Below are 21120 nucleotides of genomic sequence, written 5' to 3'. Positions count from 1 at the left end.
ATGCTGGGGGACCAGAGGGCAGGACTAGGAAGAGGAGGTGGTGTCTGCCATGAAACCAGCCAAAACAGGTGGAAAAGGCAAAGCAGCTTTTGGATTCACAGGCTTCCAAAATGTGTTTCGGTCTGTTTTGGTCTCTCTTCCAGCACCTCAGTTGGAAAATTTATACTGTGTAATACATCTCTACATTTCACATCTCTTCCCAGATTGGATTCAAAGGAAAATGGTTAAAAAAAGGAATGACAAAGAACGTGAATAATCTGAAGCAGAGAAAATCAGATGATTTTGATAATTCTTCTGCCACCCTCTAGATTTAATTTCTCTTTTGTAGCAGGTCCATAAATATTTATAGAACTACAGAATTTCTAAAATATTTTCCATCAAAGATGTAACCAAAGTACAAAAAGCTCAGCAGAACAGTAATTGCCTGTTTCCAGGTAATGAAACACATCCATGTATCCCAATGTCCAATGAGACTACATTACACACTCCCATAAGCACTTTGACTTGTTGCAAGGTTTAAATTGTTTTAAATATATTTTGTTTGTTCAAAATCTTGTAGGCAAGACAAAACAATCCTTCTAAAGACTTTGTCACAGAGAAAAAGATAAATTTTATCTTTCCACTGATCAGTAGGATGCTTTGAGGGAACTTAGGATGAAAAAATAAAAAACCATGAGCTGCACTGCAGCTGCTCAACAACTCACAAGAATCTCAGAGAGTTTTGGTAACACTATGAGCTGAGAAGACTCATCCATGACGTGGCATGACACATCTATTGCACTCTCCACAAGAGAGTTACCAAAGATTAGGACAGATATGAGAAAACATGCATTTCCTATTAAGTCACTTATGATGCAACAAGAGCTCTGTCAGACAGAACTGATGTGATTTCCAACGCTTATAAAGACTATCACTTTAATAAAAATCAAAAAAACAAAACCACAAAAAACCCAACCAACCAACTAACCAAACAACCAACAAAAAGTGCCTATATTGCGCAATCAGGACTCCAAATTATTAAAAAAAAATCAACAACAAAACTACTCAGCACTTCAAGAAACTCTGCACATCTCACTGAACCAGTGGGAGCCTGGTGACACCACCACTGATTTCTACGGTATGTCCCCAGTTTTGATGGCAGCATTCTTCCATTCAAGAAAAGGCTTGGTATGACCTTACTTAGCTTAAAACAGAAGAAAATAAAATCTTGAATGGAACAAGGCATTGCTGCATGTGACAAGATAGCTACCAAATCTACTAAAATCCTCTACCAATCTACCAAATCCTCTGCCAGCCAGTAGTAACTCATATTCTGTTCAGTGGATGTGTCAGTGAGGGACTGCAATCCAAAATAAAGCCAGAGGGATAACAGAATTTTGCAGTACCCATGTATCTGAGATAAAATTAGGTCAATTTTTCAGCTGGAAGATGACATCTCGCTGCATCATGGCTGTGTCAGGTGGAGGTGAATAATCTTCTTCAGCCACACAGCACAAAAAACTTAATCATGTCTCCTACTTCCATATCATATGCAGCCTGGCCTCAAAGCCTTCACTGAAATTTCTGCCTTCAAAAGCACTTTGCAGGAACTGGAAACCACTGCTGTCTTTATTTTGTCCCTACTATTTAAGAAAAGCAATATCTAAACATGGAGGCTCAGCAGCATGGAGTGCATACAGGAATAATTCCAGCTTAAAAACATGACAAAGGAAAAATAAGCAGAAAAAATCCCCCTCAGAACTGCAGGCTTCTGAGTAGGGATGGCTCAAGACTTTCCCAAAGAACACTCATCTTTCAAACTGGGAGATTCCTACATTTAAGTTCTAACTTTTTTGTGACATTGCATCCATTTCTTCAGGGCTCTGGCAGACGCTACAGCTGGACCTTGTATGGCTTTCTCCCTGCTTGGTGGGCTGCTCTTCAGCCAAGACAGGCTAACTGGGAGCCTGGAAGTGCTGAAGAGCCAGGAGAAGCTCTTGGCATCCCTGGGTCATAGCACATAAGGCTTCCCAAAACTAACCTGGCAGCTCAGAATTCTACCAAACCTCCAAGGAAAAAAAATATACCAAAATTCTTCTTCTCTGGTTTCAAAGGAAATGTTAAACTGTCCAATTTCCACAGCAAGGGGGATACTGTGAGGTGGCTCCTCCCTTGGAAATGACCACCACAGCATTGATCACAGTTGTACTGGCAAGAATTTATGTTTGTCAGAAAGGTATCACCCTAACTGCTTTTATTACCTTCCTTTTCTCTTCTTCTTCCTAGAGCCAAACAAGTGCTTCATAGATGTTTACAGAGGAACAAGGATTCCAAAATTCCTTTTCTTAGTCATCTGAAGAAGGTCTGACTACTGAGCTGTGCCTGCTGGTTATTCCAGTGCTTACGTACCATGTGCTTTCAGAGGATTATGCAGACTTACAAGCAAAGCTAGAGCTGCCCCAGTGAAGTTACAGCTCCACCAGTGAAGTTGCAGCTGCATTTCTTGGGTCTCAGCCTCCAGTCCAAAAATGACTGAGCTAAAATGTCCCCTCTTGCAGTTCCAGGGGTCTGCCGGGGTTAGAGTCATTTTCTAACAACTCTCTTTGTCCCCTGCAGTGAACACTTTAGGTATTCATGTAAATACCTGTAGTAGACCCCATGGACACAGGTAAAGCCCCATGGAGAATTAAATAATGGGAATGCTGAGACAGCAACATTAGTTCCTGACTCCCTGACCTCCGCCCCAAAGCTTATCCCTGTAACCCTATAGGCTATGTTACTTTAACCCTTACTATTGGTCAAATCTGGATCCCCCCTAACCCTATAAAAGAGGCATTCCTTAGCCCACTCAGGAGAAGAAGAGCCTACCCGGGACCCTTCGCATCCCTTCAATAAAACCATCGCTGCAGAACCCCCAAGCGTCTCTCCTTCTCCTCTCTCGCCGTCCGCCGCAGCCTCAGCCTGGGAGCACCTCTGCCTAGCAAGCAAGAGCTGAAATCCTAAGAGCTTGTAATCACTATAAGAGCTGATAACCACATTGCTTGCTAGAGGGTAGCCCCGTGGCGTTGGCCTGAGCTAAGCCTGGCAACTCAGGCACTCGATCCCCCTGGGGACTGGGCTCCCAATATAATAAGGCCATAACCGAGGCTTTATTATTAAATACCTACTTAGCTTGTAAATTCATCATAAGACTGCTAGAAAAGCAACTTCCATTAGGAAGGTTGTCAAAGCAGAGTTATATAAGGCTACAGAACAACCACAAGACAAACCCAACCTTTCTCATTTTTTTATCTCTCTGACATATTTTAAAATTTTTACTAAAACATTACAAAAGCATTCCAGGACTTCCTACACCTGCTTATCTCTAGGTATACAGCTGTAGGGTGGAAATTAAAGGTCCAAGGTCTTCATGTGGGCATCCATGACAAATACCATAACAATCCCACAAAGCAGCAGTCTCACACATGCATGTTTTTTCTTCTGTTTCAACACAGCTGCAATAACCAGAGCTGGACTGAATCTTTTAAATGGCTGAGGAAATCTCCAGCAAAAAGATATGCATGAAAAACAGCACTTGGTAGCTAGCTAATTTGTAATTTTTGAAACAGCACTTTATTTTGTCTGCAGAGCGTTACAGTTACCTCATTTTATTGGCAGGAAGATTTATAGGAAACCTAATTGATTATATATATATATATCATGTATTATATATACAATATGTATTATATATATATGTTTCTTCAGTGCTGTTCTTTTAAATATACCACAAACCAATTATGTTAAAACTAAATACAGATATTTCAGAGCCGTACTTGATCTGCAGAGATTGCCAATGCTCCTTTGCTAATGCTCATTTGAAGGGCCCAGGCTACCCTCTAAAACCAGCAAGTGCAAAAAAGTGCAAAATCCAGCCAGAAGCCTGAATTTCAGCTTTCTTTGCCTATTGCTACCTACAGCACTTTCAAAGACTACGTGGTGTTGGTGGGCTGGGGATCTGATGCCATGCAGTGTTTGATGTTGTATGAAACATGCAGCGTTATTTCCACTGGGTACTCATTTTGGTGGGAACTGGCAGGGATTATCTGTGCTAATGATTCCCTCCGCATTTTACAGGATGTTTTTCCTGTAGAGAGCAGACACTGCTCTCTCCAGGATTCTCTGGACTGGAGGGTATGGCACTGTGCACCGAGCTACCTCTTAAACTAGAAGAAACAAGGATTGGTCCATGATGGCTAGGAGATGAAGGGGAGAAGGAGATGACAACAGGAGGTTTTGAAATTGGGTTAGATAGAATTACTTGTGGTTCTGCAGGCTTAAACCTCAAAATCATTATTATTTCATTAATAACTGGCAAAAACCTCTCCAAGCATTCTTATGAAATGTGCCATGCCACAAAACTAAGACATTTTATCAACATACTGAAAGTTTGGAATATCACGCAGGGAGATCTGAAAACCCATGAAGGATAGAAGAAATATAAATGGGATTAACACCTGCAGTATTAAAAAAAAGTCATTTGTCTGGAGCCTGACAGGAATGTTTGCCAAGACTGCAGAGGTGGAAACTCCTCAGCAGGAGCTGGGGACACCCACCAGGCAAAGCACGGGTGTGTGCAAAGAATTAAACTAGTAGGAGGTGAGGCATTTCCAGCAGCGGCAGGGATATGACAGCGTGATAAGTTGGACAGGGGACTGTTAATGCTGTTAAATAAGCCTTTGTGGAACTTCATTTGCAACCTGTCCACAATTAACACAGACATTCAAGATAGAATGTAACTGGAAAAAGGTGGAAAGGGACTACTAGAGTCATGAGAGGGGTGGGGAATGCATCCTCTGAAAGACTGTGCTTGGATCACTCTGTTTGGCAAAAGCAAAGGTGGGGATAAAATCCTCTCCAGAGTGACCAGAGTTCATGTTCTGTACTCTGCTGCCTTTCCTGTGAGGTTCTCTTTTAAAATGGTGACCATATCTAATTGTAGCTGGTCCATGAAACTGAAGGAAATCTCAGCAATTTAGATACATATCTGCCCAGAACACTTACATTCACATAGAGTGAATTGAACTCCTGCATTACTTTGAGTGCCTTTAATTGGTTTTAAAGGACAAACCTTAAATGTAGTAATTGGTAATCATATAGCTTGTTTTTAAAATAAAAAAATCTAGTTAAATTAGTTATATATTCATTTTGACATATATAACATTTACATCAATACCAACTGGATTCATACAAACAGAGTTAAAAGTTAGGCAATTATTCTTTTCAAATCAAACCCACAGTGGGAATAGAATTTTTCCAAGACATTTTTCCTACCATTAGCACACATTACTAGAAGCAATTGCTTTTCCCTGAAGCCTCCAAAAAGCAAAAGAAATGATCAAACATCTTGTAAATTGACCCATTATTTTTCTTCAGCATTGCTGCCAAAAGCATTTATAAAAATATAGCCACTTTCATTGCTATTAAATAGAACATTAAACAAATCCTATTTAACATTAAAGCAAACATGAGAAAATTCAAACAGTGTTTGTATTTCAACTTGAAGAGAGAAAAAAATTATTTGCTTACCTCTTCAAATTTTAGTGCAATCATAGAAAAAGCTTTAAAAATTGCATCTGTTGGGCCTGTTATTGTCACAATTCTCTCTGGACAAGTGCCTTCTGAAATATTGATTCGAGCACCACTCTGTCAAAAGGAACAAATATTTTTCAAAGTTATACTTCCCAGGGAGCAAACAAAGTAGGATTAGGAATATAGTTTGGGAAGGAATACCTTGAGGCATCTAATTCCCTCCCCTACAACTGCAGCCCCAACATCACATAATTTCAGCATAAATAGATCACATTCCAAAAATTCATATAACTGCGGGAAGCCGGATTCTGTCTGGGTAAATACTTCTGCAGCCTTCTTTGCAGCATGCAAATAGCACCTCTGTAACTCAAAGTTGCAAATAATTGCATAATCAAGTCTTTTTCCTTCCTTCTTTCAGGACTAACTTTAAGTAGCTCTTTCTGGAGCTGCAGAATTTAAGAGGAAGTAGTTGTCTCCAGGGAGCACCAGCATTTCCCAGGAGCGATGCACATTTCTGGTTTAGAGCCCCAAAGGTGGGGCTTGGCTTCTCTGCCTCTCTGCTGGGCCCTCATGTGAAGGCAGCCAGGCAATATATGCACTGAGCATCCCTTTAAAGGACTAGTGGTAGGACAGGACACACCAACAGTACTGAGTCCCTAGGGCAAGGAGCCTGTTGGATGGAGTTAGAAAACCAGAAGTGTCTTAGAAAAGCCAGGCTGATCTCAAGTATACTCGGTTCTCTATGTCACCGTGGCAGTGCAGAGAAAATGTCTCAACCAAGAGGTTTTATATATTTAAAAATTTATATATATTTTTAATATATACTTAAGAGGATCTTTAGTGTAGGTAATGATCAAATCCGGTTCAGGTAAGAGCCACCCTACGCATTCTCTGAGACTTCAGTCCTGGAAATGTGTTAATGCAGCTTAACAAGATTCTGGAGCCTCAACTCACCCACAGGCACTGACCTTCTTGGGGATCAGGGCCTGAGGCAAATGTGAGACAAGCTGGGTTAGTTTGGCCCTTTGCCTGCAGGGCCACCTCACAGCTGCTGATGTGCTGTGTCCCAGCCCTTAACCACCCCAATGCTGCTGCTCTACTGCAACAGACTGTGCTTCCCCAGATGACAGCACCCCAACATAGCATGAAAAAACCAAGGCTCAACACTACTGATAGAAAAATTTTCCTGCCACAGACCTGGGCACAGGACTGAGAGTTCTGTGCTTTTCTGTAGGCCTGAAGTTGTCTCTGACATTTCCTCTATGACAGAATTGTCTCTGACATTTCCCCAAAGACAGAGCTACATTTCACACCATAAAGATGGCATGCATGCTGCCACATCTGCCAGGGAAGTCAAAATAAAAGCTGCATTTTGATTTTAAAGAAGTACTGAAAAAGGTAGTCATTTAAAGAATGACCAAGTTTTCATCATGTGGAGATACAGCTTCTTAGTCCTGTGCTGATATAAAGATGCACACAATTCCATTATTTAAAAAAAAAAAAAAAAAAATAAAGTGTCTTCTGACCACATATACATGACAGCAGGGGTGCAGGATTAGAAGAAGAACATTTGATATTTATCTTGAAAGACAGACCAAGCATCATTGGTATTCTCTAAGATGTTTTACTCAGAAGTCAGGAGCACTCTTCAATGATGGCTTCCCGTCTGTGCGTACAATTTAGGTACAAAGATATCTGCTCATGATCATAATTAATAATTACACTAAAATGTGTTTAATTAAGTTTACCTAGTACACTGGAAAAAAAATTTCTTATCTTTTTTTCTTTAAGTCTTAGCAAACGTGCAAAAATATGGGTGAAAACATGTCATCAAAAAAGGAGCTCAGAACTCAGTCAGCCTGACAATGAAATCCCTATTGTGTATACTTAAAGATGGATGTCTGCAATTTTCTTTACTAAAATACTTTGACATTTCCCTGTCTCAGACCTTCTATCAGAGCAGAAAACAACGAAGCAGCTGACACAGTAATGTACTGCAGCTTTACTAGAGCCAAACTGACTTTCCTTGAGGCATCCTCTATACACTGCACTCCTAAAGTTTAAAACAGTAGGATTTCTCTTCTGACTTATACTTTTAGCGGTTGCTTCAAAGCAGAAAAATTACATGGATCTCCAGGTAGGATGTGCTACCTTGCAGGACCAGTGTGGGTCTGCAGCCTCCACCTGAGCACACTCCTCTGAAGATAGCACAGCTTGCTCTGTGGCAGAGAAAGAAGCCTGCAGACACTGGGGAGACTGAGATTTATGCAGTGCCCTGTTTTAATCCTATTTGTTTTTAGCCTTTTCAAAGGATTGGAACGGCAGGTGTGCAGGTCTACCCTGCCCACATCCTACTCACAGCTGCAAAATGAGGAAAAGCTAAGGCTTTGCCAAGATATGGCAGAGAGATGCTCTGGCTTATACATGTCCGGCTCCAGCTCTGCTGAAGCCTGTATCTACCCTCAAACTTGACGTGTGTCAGTCTAACACTTGGTTTCAGAATTTTGGAAACTCTACCAGGAAGCAAAGCCATGTGCAGGACTGATGTTGATATGCTAATGAAAGATACAGTGGGTCTGATGCACAGAACCATGCTGTGAGCTGTTCTGAGATAAGGCAGCAGCAGGCACATCACTAGGGGAATGAAAGGCTCCAGACTGCTGCAGCGATAAGGAGGTTACATTAACAACAATGTTTAATTTAGGCCAGCATATTTATACCCCACTGCTTGCAAAGAACGGGGATGTTGAACGATCGGCCCACTTGATGGCAGCATCGGTCTGCACATGCTGAACTCGCTGTTCTCTGAGCCGGAAAGGAAGCAAGTGAAGACATCAAAGCTTATCTTACCTCCTCCCTCATCTTCTTCACTGTCTCACCTTTCTGTTAAAGAAGCATAAAAAAAACCCCCGTTAGCCTGGGCTAAGAAAAGAGAAATTATATACAATAGTTTGACATGAATATAAAGTTATTTTCTGACCTTTCCGATAATGCTTCCAACCTCCTGCAACAGAAAAAAAACAGACACCGTGAATGATACGATTTGTTACAGAAGAGCATTTGTGCTGTTCCTAAGCTATTTCATTATCATTTATTTCAAACCTTCAGTGTGAAGCATAGCTCCCTTCCATTGTAGCTGTATACAAATATGCCACGTTAGATACAAAGGGATGGACTAAAAATGTAGCTCTGCAGCCAAGTGATCGTGCAAGAAAAACACTTTTAACAGAAACCGATCTCATGGTTACAGATCCATCCCGCTACTATAAACACAGACAAATCCCTATCAGGAATGAAAAGTTAAGAAATAACAGAACTGCACAATCTAGGGAATGAAAATGAGGTGTAATACAAGCATCAAAATAATTGCTGGTTTCTCCAAGGGCAGGTATTTACCCTCCTTATGCCTTGTAATAGTGAGAGCTGAATTTCCACACTACCAAGTGTTATTGTGTAAACACCTGGTGGCCTGCCTTAATCTCCCTATTAAGCACTTAGAGAACAATAATTGCTAGTCACTTTTTAGGGACTTGGGAATTGCTACTGGCCTCCTACAATCTTCCACCAAAGGAAAGAAACTACTGAGAAGCGTGGCTGTGAACATACAGTAGGGGAACAATGGCAGTTCTGGCAACATCCCAAGGGTTAAAATCTTGGTGAACAAAACCAATAGGCAGCAGAAATGAAACTATTAACACTAAAATGAATAGTCTGACATGTTACACAAATCATGCATCTGCGACACCAGACTGGAAATCTTGTGGAGAGACCAGCTAAAGGAAAATAAACTCCTCTTCTATACTAAGACTGTGAAAACTAATTCTATAGATCAAGACTGCCTCAGGTGGTTGAGCTGTCTCAGATGTATGATATACCACTTCCCCCCACCCAGTCCATATACTTCAGTGTGATCCATCCTGGAATTCAGTGTGATCCAAAGTGCAGAATTTTTGAAATTTTTTTCCTCCAACACTCTATCCAGTGATGGACTCGTGATAAAATGGTACTGACTTCACTCTGCAGGAAAGAACTACCTGCAGTGACCTTGAGTTATTTTTGCCAGCTGTTTATAAGCTCATAACACAAAGCTGTTTGTGCTTCCAACTCCTCACATCCTGCTCACAACACATTTAGACTTTCCAGCGAGACAAAGTTACCTATTTCAATGAACTCTGGCATATCGTTCCTTTATGCTCTCAGCAAGTCTGCACACAACACCTGACTTAGGGGAACAGTCAATACACTGCTGGACAGGCTGGAAAACTGGGCTGGGAGAAAGCTCAGGGAGTAGAATGAAATCAGATGAAAATCCCCATGTCTGCAACAGAAAAAGCCCATGCAGCAGGACAAGCTGGACAAAAACTCACTACCTTAAAACTGACTTTGCAGAAAAAGTCCTGAGGGTCCTAACTCAGAACTTCAACCTAAATAAATGAGTACATCAGCAGTGCACCCCTGATGAATCAAAGGCTGGACTGTATTAGCAGGAGTGTAGCCAGCAGGCTTGGGCAAATGGCTCTTTGTCATCCTGTTTGTGAGAGCATGCCTGGAGGGTTGTGGTCTCTTTTGGGCTCCTAGTACAAGACAGACAAGGATACACTAAGGTGAACTCAGTGCAGGGCCACCAAGCTGGTCAGGGGACCAGAGCACAGGACACATGAGAAGAGATGAGAGAACTATATTTGTTCTTAAGAAGAAAAGACTTGGCAGGGGAGTCTTACTGTAGTGTACAATAAAGAAAGCAAGCTACAATATCAAATTCCTACTCAATGTGAGGGAAAAAAATTACCATGGGATGGCTGGACATTGAAAGAAGCACCCAGAGAATCATCATCCTTAAAGGTGTCAGAACCCAGCCTGGGCAAGGCCCTGCATAATCTGCTCCAATGCAATCTGCTTGATTCAGGAGGTCAGACGGGAGACTTTTGTGGGTCCCTTCCAAAACTCATGGGTCTGTGATTCTTCAGCCATAGCCTTATTCCCACTGAAGTCAGTGCCTTAATAGCCACAAAGTTCCTCAATCGTGTGAGGCCCCTTCTCAGGCTTATTTTCAAACTGTGCTTTTCCCATTTCCCATTTCCCTTTTTTATTTCTCTTCCAACTGCTCTTTCAAGATGGCATTCTGCACTCTTGCACACACTGACCTGAGAACAGATATTGTCCAGACAGGAGCTGCAAATCTCCCAGTGGTATCTGCTTTACAAAACTACATTTCTGCTGGCCAGTGTAGAGTAGACCTTTTACACTTGACCCAGCTGAGTGTTTTTGGCAAAGCTGCTTGTCTCTGTTTGGGACTATGAGATATCTGCACCTCTGTACATACAATGTAGAGAAGCAGCTCTGTGAGAATGGGAATGAAAGGGCTCACTGCAGTTTTCTGTCTTGTAACTAAATTATTGTAATATTCTCTTAATATGCAGGTTTAGGTCACCCCTCTTCCTGTGGCTGAGACAGCCACACCAGCACAATGTGTAGGTAATCAAATGAGATGCAGCTTTTTTGTTAGCAGCGACACAAATCTGGGACATCCATTCCTCCAGATTTTTAAGATCTTACTGTTTTTTACATTTTCATTGTAACTGTCAATCTCACAGTAATTGCTGAATGGGCAATACAGGGAGCAAGGCTCTCACTGATGACAAGGCTTAGGAATGAATCCCCCATGTCCAGCAGTTCCTATCCGACCACTCAGCACATCTGGCAGTTTTATCTTAAAAACTTCTTCCATTCTTCTCAGTTCCAGCTTTCAGAAATAATTACTTTGATAAAACAATTTCTTAGGAGGTAGAAGAACCTTTTGCTAGGGGTAAGAGAATTCTGTTCCATTTGCTATGGGCAAGCAACTATATTTCAGTCCATTTCAGGTTTTGTATACCTGAAGTTTCATTAGAATATGTAGGCCTAGTCTTGAACCTCCAAAGCTCTGTCAGTATAAACTTAATACAAAATCCGTCCCAATCCATATTTGACCATCTTGGGTCTTAATGAGAGATGATGTTCTTTCAGAAATGAATGGATGGGTCATGGGTAATAAATGCAAAAATATCTTCCTTGGAAATAGGAGAACATACCTTGCTTAAGGAACAGAAAAGTCATGTACTGTTTGTAGCATTGGTAAAAAAGATGGTCCATTTCTAACACAGAAATTAGGAGTATTTAAACAAGCAAAGGAGAGCATAGAATAAAAAGATTCTCAAGCTGATTGTTTCACTGAATTCTCTGTGAGTTTTGCTTTGGATTTCAGTGGGGACAGGAATTTTACATGACCGATCATCACTTTGTTATTTATTAATGAAGAGCACAAGCTACCAAAGAAATGAGTGGAAGAACTGTGTGAATACCACTGAGAAAAAAGTATTTCACTAAGATTGGTGACCAATTCCTTGGAACATGCTAGCAAAAGTCACTGTAATCATATGGACTACTTAAAATCTCCCCCTCAGCAAAGGGTGACTTTAGAGCTTATTCTATAAACCAACTGCAAAACATAGAAGCCAATGCCACCTCTCCCTCTACTCTGGGAGATGGAATTCTGCTTGGCCATGTGAGGTAAGGTCACAGGGACAGAGAGAAGCACTAACTTTACATGGACATTTCAGAATTTTTTCAGAGTTTTGCTTTATACAAATTACTGGGGAAAAAAAACCAGAATGGTTTTAAATGGGTCACTTCAGACTTTTCTGGGGCCTTAGCTTTTTCTAGGAAAGCCGCTAGAAAGTACTGGCGACAACAGATCATGTCTTAAACTATGATGAGAAATCTACTACAGCCACACATTAAATCAAAAGACTCTTTTCACCTCATTCTTCAAACTAGCAAAGCTACTTCACCAAACCTTTAATGTTTCTTTATACAGTCCCGTATTTGTTTCATACAGTTTGTCATAACACCATGAAATAAGTTTACTGCTAAATGAGATACCTAACACCATTTTCATGACTCTCAAGTGTTAGCATTATTTCTAACCAAGGTTACTTTATTGGCTTTATCTTCTTCAGAAAATGTTTCTAGATCTGCCATAATATGTCTGTCATAATATGTGACAGACATATTATGCACTTAACTACAGCACATCTACTATGTGCTGTAGTTAAGTGCATAATATGTCTGTCACCTACATTGGTTCTTCACAAGTTTGGAATTCAGTGTAAGTCAGGCAACCAACCCTCACTGCAGTCCAGGGAGAGATAGTGGAAGATATTTTGAAATCCAGATGCTGATTTCAGACAACTTGAAGTTAATTCTCAAGCCTGGGGGACAGAGTTGTCATGATATTCTTAAGTAGGAAATTTCTAATCAAGTAGATAAGCAAGAGCCAGACCTCACCAACAAACCCTGGGAGACTGCCCAGCATCAGTAAAGTATATTGCTAACCAACCAGCCAATTCATTGCTAATAACTTGAGGAAAAGTAATGGTAAAAACAGGGGATGGTTTCTTTCATGGTGAAATGTAGCATATAATATTATTTGCACACCTTATTCACAAGAATGTGATGAATTTTGTTCTTAATGAACACTTGGGAACTGCTCTATTTATAGCTAAGAAGCTATTTCTGCAGATTGTGCATTATCTATGGTGAAGACAAGGCAGCACAAAAGGGGCAGCAAAAATTCCTGTGAGTCAAGGCTTTTGCAGGGCTCTTGATGGTAAGAATGACTAAACAAAGATATAAAACTGGTTGTAGAAGAAACCTATTTCCTAATCAATTATCTCGTGTGTCCTTTGAATAGCAAGAGAAAGAATTCAGTTATACTAAGAAAACAAGAGGCTTAACAAATTACAACAAACCTTGGTTTAAAGATTAACCTTTGATCTGTAAACATAAAGTGTGAAATTCCATTACTTTTTCTAGGTGTGAGGTTGGTTTAATAATTACTGAGTCCTGGAAAATCAAAACAAAAACAGGTAGCTATTGTGGGACCATGGAAACACACAGGTCTTGCTCTATTATCATGCAGCTTTTATTATCAGTGCTATGGGGAGAACGGAACAAAAACTTCATAGGATCTCTGAGATAAAGCCATGTCTAGAAGCAAAACACATTTAAGAAATAATATAGGAATATATGCTTTCACCTCAAAACATTCAACAAAGCACAGGCTCCATCCTAAAGCCTGACATTCCTTCAGGCAATGCTCTGATTGCACATGCTAACCTGCTTTCTATAAAGCAAGGACAAGGTACAACCAGTAGGGCTGGAGTCTACAAACAAAAGAGCTTTGAAAGGAAAGGAATAAAGCCTTCCATGGTGTGGAAACACCCATCATGGGACAAGGACGGGTCCTGGCAGCAGCACACAACAGCTGTGCTGATAAAGTTTTCTAAACCCAGACCAGTTGTCTTTCTCCCATCCATAAGGAGGCATAACATAACTCAACTCTCTCTCTCCTCACCTTAACCTGAGGACAGAGTTGCCAATAGTCACCTAAACTCATGAATATGCTTGCATGGAAGATCCCAAGAACACGTTCCACAAAGCCTTTCTGAACCACGTGTTTGTGTGGAGTATGTCGGGCATCAGCATTTTTCAAAGACTGGAAGAAAAGTCAGTTTTTGGAAACATGACAGCCTCAGAGAAATCTGTCAGCCTCAGAGAAAAAACGGCCACCTTGGGTAAACTGAGAATCTGATTTGTGTTCTGGGATTACATGGGATTACCCTCACTGCCATTGGAGATCTCATGTTCCTGGGTGATGCTTCAGCAGTCACTGTCTGATGCCTACAGCCCTAAATTAGAAAGGCATTGTGATCCCAGGCCTTCCTTACTGAGGCAGATCTTTTGCTAACAAATATGGTAGTGCATGAGGAAATCTAAAAATTATGGTTTTTCTGATGGAGATTCCAGTATTATGTATCTTCTGCAAGTACATCTAACATTTTTTTGGGCAGCTGTGTCAATGGGCATTTTTCCTTTGCTTTTTGATAGCAGATGGGTAGCCAGCTAACATTCAGTTTCACACCTAAGCTCCCAGTCTTCCCTGCTAAAACCAACCCAAAACTCAGTTCTGTTCCTGTGCTTGCCCCTGCATCTGTGATGCTGAAGCAGCAGCACTGAGTAGGGCGTGTACCTTCTGCAATCACAGTTCATTAGTCACGCACTGATTAGGAGATTTTGTTTGCTAAAAGTGGGAACACTCGGCTATGGAGATTGTTTTTGGGAGTAGAGAGTGCCCAGGGACTGGGGGAACTCTCTCTCTTCCTTTCTGCTGATTTTTGAGGCTAGTGAGAGTATCTTGGCTGCTCCTACAAAAACGCTGAGAAGAGGTCCATCCTGCGTTGTGCATCTGCATGCAGAGTTTTGTTCCATGACCAGGGCTCTCAGGTATCCCAGCAGTGCAAGCAAACAAAACAAGAACTATAATAGCAATAGGCAGGACAGTCAATCCTCATAATACCCTGACAGTGTTTGTGGAAACTGGAAAGACCAGAACAAACATTGGCTTGATTGGCATTTTATGGCTTGGACTGTATTACTGACAAGGTGATTCTTAAAGTTACTTTGTTGCTTTCTGCATTTCAATAAATGAAAAAGAAAAAATGGAAAAGGAGAAGGTCATTACCTTTAAGATGGGGAAAATTAATTTCTCTACTTGTTTTACAGTCTTTCAGGGAGGCAATTAAGAAGGCACCAAAAAAGTGGCCACTAACAGAAATCCCTGATGCTAAAATGGTATTATCTGTACTAATGAAAAAGGCAATTTTTCTTAATGATTTTATTCTGTATTTGAGCTGTTAAGTGTAAGCCATTACTTTATGAGTCTAAATTTTCTTTTTCTTGTAAAAATTCTGTATGTAGCATCACAAAGTAATCACCAACATGTCTGAAAGTCACCACTGAAGCTGGATGCAGGTCACTGTAACCAGTGCTTCCAGTGCCACAAGTCACCCATTGATTCTGCTGAAATAATTTCGAACTCAGATACCTTGAGTTCCTCAGGGAATTTAAAATTACGCTGTAAGTACTAAGGCACTCATAGGGTTTTGTCCAAACCCAAACATTTGACTGCAGATACATCTTTCTAATTCACTGCTGCTGAATGAGAAATGCATCACTGAGCAAATGGTATCAGGGAAAGAAAAGCTCCACTCAGTCATCATATCTTTCCTCCATCAATGCAGATTATACAATCTAATAATACATGTGCTACTCATTACTGGACATGTTTAAAATTTGCATAGGACACTTATAGAACATCACAAAAGTCTCTATACCAGATTTTTTTTTCTTGGGATTCCCTTATTAGATTTATTTTCAAAACAGTATTTTATATCATTATTTCCAGCCACAAGCACTTACGGCATTCAAAATACCATAACATTTGTATTTATAATATGTATTTATGAGAATGTTTGAAGAAAGCTAGGCATAGTCTCCTCAGTTTCCTAAAACTTTCATTATTTTTCTGTGAATTCTCCCTCTGTCAGTCTTCACCATCACTCACACACGTGGCACCTGCTGCTGAGCACAGAACTGCAGGTGTGATTCTGCCAGAAGAACAGCAAGGTAATTACCTTCTCCTTGCCCCATGATGCACCAATATCATACATCCAAAATTGCACACACTTTTGCTGAAATAGCTTTCCTCTCCAACGTAGTATATCCCAAATGTGCCACTCTCTAGACACTGACACATCTGATGCTTTTTAGCCTTTTATGCTTTCCAGATTTCCCTCTGTCAATGAACATGTATCTTCTAAATTACCTTCTCCAGTTAATTGCCTCACCTCTCCAATTTACACCTCTCAGTATTTGGCAAGAGTCCTACTTTCCTGCCAGTTTTCCCTTCATTCCTTCATCCTACCTGTAAATTATTTCCTTGTTCTTCCTAACCATCTGACTTCATTAATCCATTTTGGTTTTTATTGCTGAACTCCATTCTCTTTCTCTAAAAGATTCCTCAGGCTCAATACATTACTATATTCTACTTTGGTTTCTTGCAGACTTCACTGCACCCAATATGATTTCATCAATGCACACGTTCACACAGCACCTTTGGAAACAGTGCATTATTTCTCCTGCAGGTTTGTACTGAGGGAGGAAGCAGAGATTCTTGCGCCACCACTATGAGATGGAGGTGGATCTCATAGTGGATTTGTGACCTGCTGCCCTTTCTATGATGGCCCATTTAAACATTTTCTCCTGTTCCACCTCATGGACCTGGCTTTTAAATCTCCATTAAGCTGCTTTCCTGAGATTTAAGACCTTTCTACTGCCATAGTCTCTTCACCATCCACATCTAAAATTAAACTTTAATGCTGAGTCTCCAGAGTCTTAATCAGCCTGTTAACACTGGCTGTATACAAAACCAAACTAGTTCTAAATCATGTAATCATTATCCAGTATAGTCAAAATAGGCACTTTATCAAGTTATTTCTTCCTGGGCATGAACTGACCAAACCTAGTTCAAGACTACTGCAGATGTCAAGCGTCATTTGTTAATATGTTGGCAGATACCTGTGGGCAAGGCTACAATTTTCAGTCTTTCAACCTCATTACCTGAGGCAGTAAGCAAGGAAAAATCAGCCACAAGTCATGGGAATAGAAAATTCAGCAAAAGGTGAGCAAGGAATGGTAAAAAACATGGAGGTCTACACCTATACCCTATGACATACAAAGAGGCAAAATAATTTTTATCTTGACAAAAATTTAGAAAGGAAGAAAAAGTAAGAGATACAGTTCTTTTGGGGCCTGAGCTCTGCTTCTCCATACAGAGGGCTCTGATGGCTGGGGGGTATTTGCCGATAAATGCACATACACTTCATTCATCTTCCTTATGCCCTTCAAAACCAGTGATGTGGTCTGGGCAAATACTGCTATTCTTGCCTTTGCTGGAAGCAGAAATCTTGCAATCCTTACAGTACTCCAATCTTGTCCAGAAATTACAGTTTAGAAGTAGACAAGGATAATAAAATACCCACATTTATTCGCGTCTCTTTCCTACACAGTCATTTTACTTATTTTACTTCAAGAAACAGCAAGAATCAGATGGAAAATACAAAAGTAGGGCACTGTAAACAGCCTCTGTGACGGTTGTCACAAGGGTTCTTGGGTGAAGGAAGAGACGAGATCTTTGACTCCATTATCAGAAGGCTTGATTTATTATTTTAAGATATATATATACTACATTATAACTATACTAGAAAGAAAAAGCAGGAGAGCTTTTCAGAAGCTTGCTAAGCTAAGAATAGAAAAGTAAAGAATGAATAACAAACCCTGCTCTCCTGGACTGTGTCCGAGCGAGCTCAGTTCTGGATTGGCCATTATTTCTAAACATCCAAGCTGGGCCAATCCAGACCTGTTGCATTCCACAGCAGCAGATAACCTATTGTTTACATTTGTTTCTGAGGCCACCGCCTCTCAGAAGGAAAGAATCCTAAAAGAAGATTTTTCACGAAAGATGTCTCCGACATGCCTCAACTCATACTCTCTGTTTTTCTCTACTGAAATGTATGAAACAGCTTTATTTCTTAATGTGGTGCATCTTTCTCATTAATAAAGGATGAAAATGCGTATCTGCATTATTAAACATATTCTATATTTCTAACTGCATGCCCTTCAAAAGACCCTTCTGTTTCTGACCCCTCTGGAGCAGCATTCAGGTTAACTCAGTCAGAAAGGTGCTGAGCAGCAGAGGCTGCAGTGTCTGTGAAGCGCAGCTTTACAGGATGAATTCAGTTTTTTCTGACTAGTCCTTAGAAACCTTCAGTGATGGATGGTGCAGCACGCCCAGGCAGCCTCCATCCCTCCTCACACATCCTCGTAACAAGTTTTTCCTAATCTTGCTTTTGCGATTTCCCACAGACACTGACAGTTGCTTCTCTGTGGATGCAAGGAATGCCTAAGCACTGCCCTTGCAGCATCCTCACCAACACCTGCCCTCTAATTTGTCACAAGAAAATGTGACAAATGTTTTGTGTTGCTCATGATTTCTCTTCAGGGCTGTAACACCATCGTAGCTTTTTCACTGATGTAACATGGCAAAAGATGAAAACTAGGCCTTTCATTTTACATCATCACAAAATCTCTGAAAGTCCCAGCTCAGGAGGACACCTTTCATACCAGGCCCTGGAAACACTGAGGTTACCCTGAGGTTAACCCTTCATACCTTGCAGTGGTTGGCTTTTTGCAGGGCCTGCACAAATTCTTTTTCCACTATCACTGGTAAAAAAATTGCTGCCCTCCCTTAACACCAGGTTTCTGCCATGAGAATATCAAGGCTGTGTCTTGCCTTGCTGCCAGCTGGCTGCTCCCAAACCTTGCCATGCTGTGGCTGAGTGGCTGTGCTCCCAGGGGCTATCCCAGCCTCCTCAGCCAAAGGCTGCACAAAGCCTGGCAGGAGCTCAGCTGGATGCACAGACACTCCTTTCCCCAAAGCAAGATAAAGTAAAGGTGCTGATCAGTGGTGTCCTAACCGCACTGCGGAGACACTGGCCCTGGGTCTCCCAGAGCTTAGGACTCTTCCTATTTCTCTTCCTTTCACCACATGATAATGTCTTTTGTTTTTGCAACATAATTTGTTTGTTGTGGTGGTTTTTTTTTTCATTACCATCTTGAAGAGGTCTGGCCACTCATACAAATCCTCATTTTTCTGCAGGTATAGAATTTACCTTAATTGCCTCATTAAGGTGTCCATTCTTGACTTAAAGCCTCTATACAAATCACATTAAAAGTACATGCTGAAAATTTCCTAAGTCCGCAGGACTTACAGTCAAGATAAGCAAGCACAGTAGCACAATTTATGGATTTCCAATCAAAATGCATGCAAACAACTCAAAGCACATTGGCCTTCCCTATGCAAAGGTACACTGGTAATAATGGTTTAGACATAGAGAGTTAAAGTTAGTAGGGAGAGGTCCTCATTTTTCCATGCAATGCATTAACAAATAACATTAAAATTATTTTAGTTTAAAAATAACTGAGTCCAGCTTGCTCCTGCTATTTTAAAAACCTTTTTATTCCTCCTCTTCTCTCTCAAGTTATGACCAGTTATTTACAGATCAACTTCTGCTTCCAGACAAACTCTTTTGTCTAGGAATATTAATTAGAGATCAACAATTTCCACTGATGTCATTACCACAACAAATCTCAAGGAAGAGTCTAGAAACATGTTTCTTCTTTTCCAGAGGCACATACAGCTTTCAGAATGCTTTCTCACATTGAGTTCATATTGATTCAGACATCCTTCATTCCTCTGTACTATATCTAAATCACAGAAATGACATCAAAGAAACGGAAAGTGTCTCACTTTTATCACCAAAATAAATTCTGATTTAATGTACTCTTTCCACTACTTAGGCACAATAGGATACATGATTAGAGCATAGTGGAGCTAACAGAATACCCATCGTGCCTTGTTAACTGAGGATGCATGGTATAGATGCAGGTAAAATTTGAACTTTGTAGCTTTTGTGGGTTTAATTTAGACCCTTGGGGCTACATATGCATTGAAGGCTGGACACATAACATCCATTATTGTTAAAAGTAGTTGCACACAAAATCAATGATGTTTAACAGAGAAAATGAACTTGATCTGATTTCATTTCTGATTTAAAAAACCTCCAATAATCCTAGCCAACAGTTTAAATAAAATGTCCTGAAAATGACAGATACTTCATTTTTGCTTTAAAGGCATGATTCTGAAACAAGTAGAGCTGTCTGACAATGATTAAAAAAGCCCAAAACACCATCACTTAAGCGCATGGGAATGTGACTGCAACCAGTAGGGCTGCTTATACCCACTGGGATAAGTATGTGCTCAAATGCTTTCATGGACTGGGACCAGAAACCAGTAGAATCAACCCTGAAGACCTAATTTTGAGCACAGACACGTGTACAGATTTTAGGTGGGTTTTGTAAGAGAGAGTGTTATTAAATTTGTTTGACAGATCCCTATTTAAGATGCAGATTTACACACCAGATGCCTGCCTGAAGCTGAATATTTCAGGGGGAAAAAAATCAAAATGGTTAGATCATTTCTGAGAAAAAACATAATTTGATCTGACATAACCTAATTTCTGAGGGTTTTAATTTGCAAACTTAAGCTGTACCCCCTCACACTTCTCAACAGAATGGGAGATACCTTAGTGTCCTATTCGTGCTATGGATTTATCATATGTGTGTTCATACCATAGTTTGAAAACATCCACTAGTTTAAAATGTATAAGCATTTTAGTGATAAAATTAAATTCTAGGAGTAAAAATATATTTTTAGATTTATATATACAAATTTGATCTCCAGAATAATATGCATTATATATTCACTGTTCCCTGTTAAGGATGAGACCTAACCACCTCCTTTCTATAACATTCATTCATTAAGCCTAAAAACGCCTGGAGCTGCCTGATGCAAATAATACAAACAAACCTATGAAACGTGTTTTTTAATTAAAAGCCCACTTTATGATCTGTTGATGTGAAATAAGCAGCAGCCAGACTGTTAAATCTGACAATACTGAATTGGCACTTTGTCTGTGGCACAGATTTCCCACTTATCTGCATGCTTTAAGTGCTGCACTGGACAGAAAGGAAATGAGAGTCAGTCTTCCAACCCAAACCCGCAGGGACCTGGGC

General features: G+C 40.4%; 1 protein-coding gene across 1 annotated transcript in view; it reads right to left on the bottom strand.

The window, feature by feature from the left end:
• The window catches only part of LOC115912108 (poly(rC)-binding protein 3-like), a 484737-nt gene that overhangs the window by 27553 nt on the left and 436064 nt on the right, over nt 1-21120 (bottom strand). The window contains 3 exon segments of the mRNA XM_030963495.1: nt 5545-5661; nt 8398-8430; nt 8528-8551. Of these exon segments, the coding sequence (XP_030819355.1) occupies nt 5545-5661; nt 8398-8430; nt 8528-8551 (174 nt within the window).

This window comes from Camarhynchus parvulus, chromosome 2, assembly GCF_901933205.1.
Source record: "Camarhynchus parvulus chromosome 2, STF_HiC, whole genome shotgun sequence".
Lineage (NCBI taxonomy): Eukaryota > Metazoa > Chordata > Aves > Passeriformes > Thraupidae > Camarhynchus > Camarhynchus parvulus.
Note: the sequence above shows the minus strand (reverse complement) of the source record. Positions and strands in the feature narration are given on the sequence as shown.